This window comes from Nematolebias whitei, chromosome 9 (assembly GCF_014905685.2).
Source record: "Nematolebias whitei isolate Nwh7 chromosome 9, NemWhi1, whole genome shotgun sequence".
Taxonomy (NCBI): Eukaryota; Metazoa; Chordata; class Actinopteri; order Cyprinodontiformes; family Rivulidae; genus Nematolebias; species Nematolebias whitei.
The window spans coordinates 28,046,678-28,055,284 of NC_056506.1; the positions used below are offsets into that span (position 1 = coordinate 28,046,678).

The 8,607-nt window shown below is 41.7% G+C and overlaps 1 protein-coding gene across 1 annotated transcript in view; it reads left to right on the plus strand.

Moving 5' to 3' along the window:
- The window catches only part of pkn2a (protein kinase N2a), a gene marked incomplete in the record, with an annotated part of 88,484 nt that overhangs the window by 41,241 nt on the left and 38,636 nt on the right, over nucleotides 1-8,607 (plus strand). The window contains 6 exon segments of the mRNA XM_037682162.1: nucleotides 1,182-1,311; nucleotides 1,395-1,540; nucleotides 3,882-4,095; nucleotides 6,440-6,625; nucleotides 8,149-8,258; nucleotides 8,386-8,529. Of these exon segments, the coding sequence (XP_037538090.1) occupies nucleotides 1,182-1,311; nucleotides 1,395-1,540; nucleotides 3,882-4,095; nucleotides 6,440-6,625; nucleotides 8,149-8,258; nucleotides 8,386-8,529 (930 nt within the window).

Below are 8,607 nucleotides of genomic sequence, written 5' to 3' on the forward strand. Positions count from 1 at the left end.
GTCTCTCACAGTGGACATGCACCCGAGATGAAAGATTCAGACCCCTCCATGATTTCAAAGTGGGAGAACGTGCAAAGTCGCAGGGTGTTCAAATACTTATTTTCCTCACTGTACATGACTTATACATGATACAGCCACATGGTGCAGCAACAATAAACATATTAGGTGTCACAGATGTGGCTTAGTGCAATGTTATTATCAAGAGTTCAGTAATTTGATAACTTGTGGGTAGTAACCATCTTTGAGTCTTTTCATGCGCGATGGCAGACTCCTGTATCGTCTGCCTGAGGGTCGTAAATGGAAGAGTCCTTATGCTGGGTGAGTGTGGTCCTTAATGATCCTGCGTGCTTTACTCAGACATCGGCTGTGGTAGCTGTCCTTTGTGGAGACTGCTACCAGTGATGTCCTCTGCTGTTTGCACCACCCTCTGTAGTTCTTTCTGACTCTGACTGGTGCAGTTCATGTACCACCCTGTGATGCAGCCTGTCAGCAGGCTCTCAATGGTGCACCTTTAAAAGTTTGTGAGGATGTTGGTGTTCGTACCAAACTCCCTTAATCTTCTTAGGAAGTAGAGTCTTTGTTGGGCTTTCTTGACCACAGCGTCTGTATATAAAGTCCAGGACAGATCCTCAGTAATGTGAACGCCGAGGAACTTGTTTAGTATTGTTTATGTTTATGATGGAGTGCTGGTCTCCACACCGTTTCCTGAAGTTCACCATCATCTCCTTTGTTTTGCTGACATTTAGAGAGAGGTTATTTTCCTGACACCAGCTCGTCAGTGATTTCACCTCATCTCTGTAGGCACTCTCCTCGTTGTTGATGAGGCCCAAGATGGTGGTGTCATCAGCAAACTTGAGGATGACGTTGGAGCTGTGCTTGGGGGTACAGTCATGTGTAAATGGAGAGTACAAGAGTGGACTGAGGACACAGCCCTGAGGTGTACTGGTCTGGGGACTAGTCTACACGATAAGATTTTCCATGTGGCCACTCAAACCTCCAATTAAGAACACAGACTGATCTGTGTTAAACTCTGTAAATAATGAAGTGTGGTGTACATTTAGAGTCAATTACAGACCTGAGATCTAAAAATTCTATTTAGATAGCCAAATGTGATTAAAACCATTGAATTCAGGCAGATGGACGGGGACCATTTAATTTCTCCATTCTCTTTTCACCCACAGGATCGTAAGTTACTTGCAGCTGCCCAGCAGATGCTGCAGGACAGCAAGACAAAGATTGAGTTCATCAGGATGCAGATCCTCAAGGCCAGTCAAGCCACTGAGCTGAGCTTTGAGAGCAATGACGTGATGGGTGAGCTCCTGTTTTCATCATCATAATGCACGTCAACATGTATAGCGTAAATATTACAAACCACTGTCTCCTTTGATTTTCAGACAAGTCCATCATCAGCCCTTTAGACCTTCGAGTGGAGGAGCTGTGTCATCATGCCAAGATTGAATCTGCGGTGGCAGAGGGGGCAAAAAATGTCATGAAACTCCTAGGCTCTGGAAAATTCACAGAAAAGAAAGCACATTCAGAGGTAGACCTGAGGTTTTTTTTTTTGTAGTCATGTGAACTTAATTTGATACAACCTACACTGAGACCAAACTGAGTCTTGAAGACTTGAAGTGGATCAGATTTCTGCATTCAAGGGTTGAGTAAATGTCATTGAGTAAAGGGAATGCAAAGAAACAAACTCATTCTGTATTTATTAAAACATCACAGATACCTATACAAGAGAGTATAATAGAAAACTAGCATGACTCTAATGTAACACTTAAGACATGAAGTTATTTCCAATACATAATTTTCTTCAAATCTGCTTAGATTTTTTTGATAAAAAAGTAAAGAGTAGCCCCTGTCATTTGAGGAAACTATGCTTTCCTCTGGGTGGATTCTTTTTGTTGAAACGTTTCGTCTTTCAAAGACTTCATCAGTCTGAGGAGCCACAACAAACTCAGTCTTATAAATAGCACTTTCACATAGGTCAACCAGTTTAATGCGCTAAGATGGTTTCTGTAGTCTGCCCTCTTCCCCGCCGACTCGTCTAGTCAACCATGGCCAAAGTGGTTCAAAACATCATGCAAACATCATTCAACAATAGGCTTTCTAGTCTTTATATTGCTTTGATGTTTTAATTTTGTTGTCTTGACTGTGATGTGGAAAATAGTTTTATATTAGCGGCTACCTATCTTTGCCAAGTTTCCCTTGAAAAATATGTTTTTAATCTCAGTGGGACTTTGTTAAATAAAATAATGTTAAAAGTATTGTTACCTCAAATGATTGAGGTGGCTGAAGATCATTCTGTGGGAGCCAAGGCCACCATTGGCCACCTGCTGGCTCTGCCATTGCACCTGGTGCTGCATAAAATTGCTCTTCGTTTTCCAGGATCTGTCACTCTGCTTTACCTTGGGCAAGATAAAAACCTACTTCTATTCTTGCACACAGTGCAACTCCTACTCACTTAAATGTCTTGCACCAAAAACAAGTTTACTTGTGTTTCCTGTTTAATTCCAATTGTATTATGAAATTCTTTATCAAAAGGGTTCGTGAACGATCGGCACCAGATATTCAGACAAGAGGAAAAATAAAACACCAGAGACTGTAACTTGCTAGAATAATATTTGTCATTTATTAATCTGCCACAAGAAAACAGCCAAGCAAAGTCATGTACACTCGTACACTCTTAACACACAAATTGATATGAGTATCTCTCACCGTGACAAATGATCGGGAAGCCTTTCGATCCAAATGACAGAGCTCACATCATCAACTGCATGGCACCGCGTGCTGGTCCACACAAGACTTCTAAAATTCCCTTGCCTGTCACACTTCCTTTATACCTTTTCCCTGACCGGATCGCGTGAGAGCAGTGAAAAACAAGTTTGATGGTTGCCAGGAGGACAGATTTAATTAAAATCTGTTTTTCCATCATCAAAGCAGTCTGTGCAACAGAGCGATGGCTTCATAAAAACATGTCCTTCAAAACCTGGGTCACTGTAACCTTAAGATTGGGCCAGATCTTCTGGTTAGAGCATCCCCCAGAGAACTTTAATTACTCCAAAACACATCTGCAGCACAGGCCTGACTTTAAGCAGATAAGCTGCATCAAAAGTGAGTATAAGTATTAATTGACATAAAAGCATCAAAATAATCATTCCTATATCACCAATCCAGAAAAAATTAATCTCAAAAACTACAAATATTCACTAATCAGATCCTTTAGCAATGGGATGTCAGCATACCACTTGTTGATTTTTTATTTATTTGTTTGTTTTAAATCTTTCTACACACTAATTCAGTATAATTTTAAGTGAAAATGTACAAATTTTATCAAAATTTCGTGTCTAACTTGTCACCAACAGTCACTGCCCAGTAACATAAGATTTAACTTTAACGTTCTGTTAAGTCATCTTTGTTTGTTGTTTTATTTATTCTTTATTTAAGTTGATTTGAAGTTATGAATGTTTTATTTTTTATTTGCTACTTCACGATTCGTTTATCGCGGACTCGATCTATCGTGGTTTTTCAAAATAAGATTGGACATAACACACAATTGGCTGATTGGTGGATGAGCCACACGATCAGCATAAAATTTCTATTTGAAATAAATTATTTTAATTTATTTATCACCTGCTGCACCTTAGTGCAGCCCACAGCTGCAGAAAAAGCTTCCTCCTGCAGCTAATCAGCTGATCTCCTGATTGGTATTTAATTGAGTTTTAAATGGAAGATTTTTTTTTTGTTCTATTAATTTTAGTTAATTCATGTATAAATCAAATCAAAAATTGGGAATGGTGTATTACTTTTATAAAGATTTCCAAAGATAGTTGTTACCTTATCTGTTCATTATTTTAAATCCTCCTTCCTCTTGTCTTCAGGCCCAGGCTCGCTTTACTGAGTCCAGTCAGAAGCTTGACCTTCTGCGATATTCTTTGGAACAGCGTCTCAGTGAGTTGCCAAAACATCATCCTCGCAGCAGCGCCATCATAGAAGAGTTGTCTCTGCTGTCCTCGCCGGCACTCAGCCCCAGATCCAGTATCATCTCTACGCAAAACCAGTACACAACCGTAACCAAGCCTGCAGCACTCACAGGTAACATAATCTGACATCCCACGTGCTTCCTGTTCACATAAAATCAAATGAAGCTTGTTTAATGAAGATATTGAGCATTGACTGATATTTCTATAAATAAACTCAAATAAAACAGTGCTGTTTACATCAACACAGTGGGAATGTTTAATGTTTATCCTGTGAAGCCATACCTGATATATACTGCACTCACTGTGCACACACCCTTTCACTATTAACATCTGTGTCACAACAAGCTCCAGACTTGCCCACAGCTTCTCCTCCATGTGGAAAAATTAATTCCTTTAACATGCTTACGGATCACAGCAAAATTCTAAATTAAGAGCGACTCTGCGACATGGCTGAGCTGCAAGAGTAGACCATCTTTCTAAGGGATGACATACATTTCTGAAGCACAGCCTTTGTGGTTAGAGCTCTAATTAGTGTCTTCCAGTAATAATAAATGTCTGCACCTGCTGAAGAGGGTTGTAGCAGTGTTACCTTTGACACTAATTTTTATTTAATTTTAGTCATAATGTATAGGCGAACACTAAACGGCTATAACTTGAGGCTCTTTCATAAGACACCTCAGTCCAGGACTGAGACACCTTGTTGTCTTAGTATGACTTCTGAATGGACCTAGGTGGTGAGAGTGTTAAAAGCCAGCCCAGCTCTGGTGCACCCCTGTGCTGCAGAGCGAGGTAGTAAGAACTGAAACAGTTGATGTATGTAAGGTAAGCCTCTGTGCCGTGGCTCAATAATGTGTTGGAAGTGATGACGGTAGTGTGTGACAGCTCTGTCTCAGGATTAAATAAACAAGATTTATTACCGAGGGAATGTTGCTGACAACACACACCATTTCTTATCTTTAGCCACTTTTTCCTTTTTGGGCTATGGAGGTCACTGGTGCCCATATCCATCTGTCACTGTGCGAGAGGCGGGGGACACCCTGGACAGGTCTCCAGTCGCATCACAAGGACACATAGAGACAAACGAGACATTCACTCTCTCAATCACACCTAGGGACAATTTGGAGTCATCAGTCAGACTAACATGCATGTTTTTGGTTTGTGGGAGGAAACCGGAGTGCCTGGAGAAAACCCACTCATGTATGGAGAAAACGTGCACATTCCAGCTAGAAGGGCCCCTGGCTAGGATTTTATCTGGCGAACTATTCGCTGAGAGACAGCAGCTCTACCAACTGCACCACTGTGCTGCTCTCCTTTGCTATAATTGTTTAAAAATGTATCTGACAACCCCTGAAATGACATAAAAGTAAACTAGAGAGAAGTTGTTAAACCGTCTCTTCCTTCAGAATGATGCTGGTCTTGACGGTGCAGGTTAAAGTCTTCTTACAATTTCAACGCTTCATTAGAGAACACTGAACTGTGTACTTTTAATAATGTCATGTACACATGCTGTGTGCTTTTACGTATGCTGTGTAATTTTCATCACCCCAACTTCAAGGTCATAAATAAAGGTCGAATAAGCCTTTGCTTGTCCGGGCCATTGCTGTAGATTGCTGTATAATAGTTTGTCTACAGATGTATAATGTGCAGTATGCGGTGCTCTTGTTAAAATGCGATGTATGAAACATCAGGGGTAATTTTCTTTTTAATATGAGTTGAAATTTCTGTTGGTTTTATATATGTAATATCAATTTGGACATAATTCAGGTTCATACTTCTCAGCTGTAACAGATAGCCCAACGATTTATTTGAGTATTTGATTTTCTCTTATGTTTCTAGAAACAGTTGATGAGTAAACAATTACTCATCTCGTTTTCCCTCGGGCTGTCTTCAAATCCTCAACAAAAGCAAAGTTATTGCTACAGATCTGCATGAACTGGTTGGACCAAGATGAACAAATGTACTGTAGCTCAGATTTAACGCACACATGGGAACATTTTCATCTATCTCCAGGCTTTTTATCAGTGAAGAATTTATTTTTTCAGTTAAGCTGTAATGCTGATGTAAACAAATGTGGGATTGAACTAAAGTGTTGTCAGGTTTTCGCTGTTTTAAACAGGGTTTGAAACAAACATGTCAAATTGTGCATGACACGTTCTATAGGAAACATAAGGCTTGGTTAAGCTAAATTTGGGCTCACTCACCTTCCCTCCTCCTAGGGTGTCAGATTTTTAGAATGAAATTTCACACTTCTTGCACCTGAATGAGGCTCGTGTCAAAGCACAAGACTAGACAAGCCCAACCCATTAAACCAGTTTTTGGAGTCGATTGAAGCGCCCTGCAGTGTATTTGTAACTGCAGTTTTCTGATGAAATGTGGAAAACAGCCTGACTGGACTGGGAGCAATTTGAAAGATGCTGATCAGTCTAAAATCAATGTGTCCCGTCTTTTGTCCTCAGGAACGTTAGACGTCAGGCTCATGGGCTGTCAGGACCTTTTGGAAAATGTTCCTGGTCGTTCCAAAGCCACCCCCGTCCCGCTTCCTGGCTGGAGCCCCAGCGAGGGTCGCTCATCCTTTATCAGCCGCACAAACCGAAACAGGGGCGTGAGCTCGAGGAACCTAACAAAGAGCGAGGAGCTCTGCAGTAAGTAAATCTCACCCCTCAACATGGAAGTGGGGGGACAGAGTTAAAAATGTGAAAACTGTATGATATTTTCCAAAAAAAGTTCAATCTGGTCCTCTGGACATTCAAAATAACAAAAAACAAAACAAAGCAAAAACATATAGAAACGTTTCGTCTCTCATCCGAGAGACTTCCTCAGTCTGAGGTGCTGTATTCAGCTCTACTGAGCTACAGCTCTACTATTACTGACCACATCAACTCTGTGGATAAATACATCAAGTTCACACGAGAAGATGTAAAAAATGGCAGGTTGGCTTTCTTGGACTGTGAGGTCTCAGTCTCTGATGGAGGACATTTGCAAACCGAGGTGTACCGCAAACCCACCCACACAGACCAGTATTTGCAGTTTGACTCCCATCACCCTTTGGAGCACAAGTTAGGAGTCATCAGGACTCTGTACCACAGAGCAGACAGCGTCGCAACTAGCTCAGGAGCCAGGCAGAAGGAGAAATCCCACACAAGACAGGCTCTAGAGCAATGTGGATATCCTAACTGGGCCTTCCTGAAAGCAGAGAAGAAACCCAAACAGGACTCTAGTCAGCCATCAAGTGAAAAGGAGGAACCCAGACCAGTGGTCATTCCATATGTTGAGGGAGTATCAGAGAAACTGAGACGTTTATTTTCTAAACATAACATCCCAGTGGCTTTTAAACCCCAAAATACATTACGGCAAAGACTGGTTCATCCCAAAGATCCAGTCCCCCGGCACAAACAGAGTAATGTTGTGTATGCTGTTCAGTGTCAGGAGGGCTGTGATCAGTCCTACATGGGGGAAACAAAACAGCCACTGGCCAAAAGGATGGCCCAGCACAGAAGATCAACATCATCAGGCCAGGATTCTGCGATCTACACTCATCTCCAGGCCAGCGGTCACTCTTTCAGGGATGAAGATGTGCACATCCTGGATAGAGAGGAACGATGGTTTGAGAGAGGAGTAAAGGAGGCCATCTTTGTGAAAAGAAATCGTCCATCATTAAACAGGGGTGGAGGCCTCCGGGTTCAACTGTCCCCCTTTTACAATGCTGTGATTGCTAGTATCACTCAACCCCCTGTGAATAGTAAACAGCCATCAGTGTGCTAATGATCCATTGTTAGGCGGATGGTCCTTCTTGACCATGTGAGCAGCTGGTTTTGGTTGTCAGCAGCAAAACTGGTTGATCCACTCTGAGAAGGTGCTATTTAAGAGACTGAGCTGAATACAGCACCTCAGACTGAGGAAGTCTCTCGGATGAGAGACGAAATGTTTCTATATTTTTTTGTTTTGTTTTTTTGAATCTCCAGAGGACCAGATTGAAGTTTTTTGGATTTTTCTACCTGGATTGTTGAGCATGCATCAGGATATGTATGATATTTTGTTAATAAAGAGAAGATGAGATCTAAGTAGTGTTAAAATATACATCTAAATAAATCAACTTTACAGAAGAAAAATCCCTGTGTTTATGGCCAGCTGGATTTGGGGTAAAAGCTCGTTGTGTTGTCCTCAGATGAGATCAGTGCAGTGCTAAAGTTGGACAACACAGTAGTTGGACAAACGAGCTGGAGACCCGTCAGCAACCAAGCCTGGGACCAGAAGTTTACACTGGAGCTGGACCGGGTAAAACGCACACTTTTGATTTTGAGCTACACTTGTTCCAACAACTCAGTGTTGTTTTTGCCTCGGCAGTCGTGTGTTCAACATAATGTTTGCTGCTGTTGTTGACGTGGTTCTGTTCTGGTCGTAGTCCCGGGAGCTGGAGATCTCTGTGTACTGGCGTGACTGGCGTTCGCTCTGTGCTGTCAAGTTCTTACGGCTGGAGGACTTCCTGGATAACCAGCGCCATGGAATGTGTCTTTACCTGGAGCCACAAGGGATGCTGTTCGCTGAGGTACACACACACACACACCAAGCTGTTTTACTCCACAAGAGTGTTTCAGTGTTTAACATGTTTGTAGGATAAAAAAAA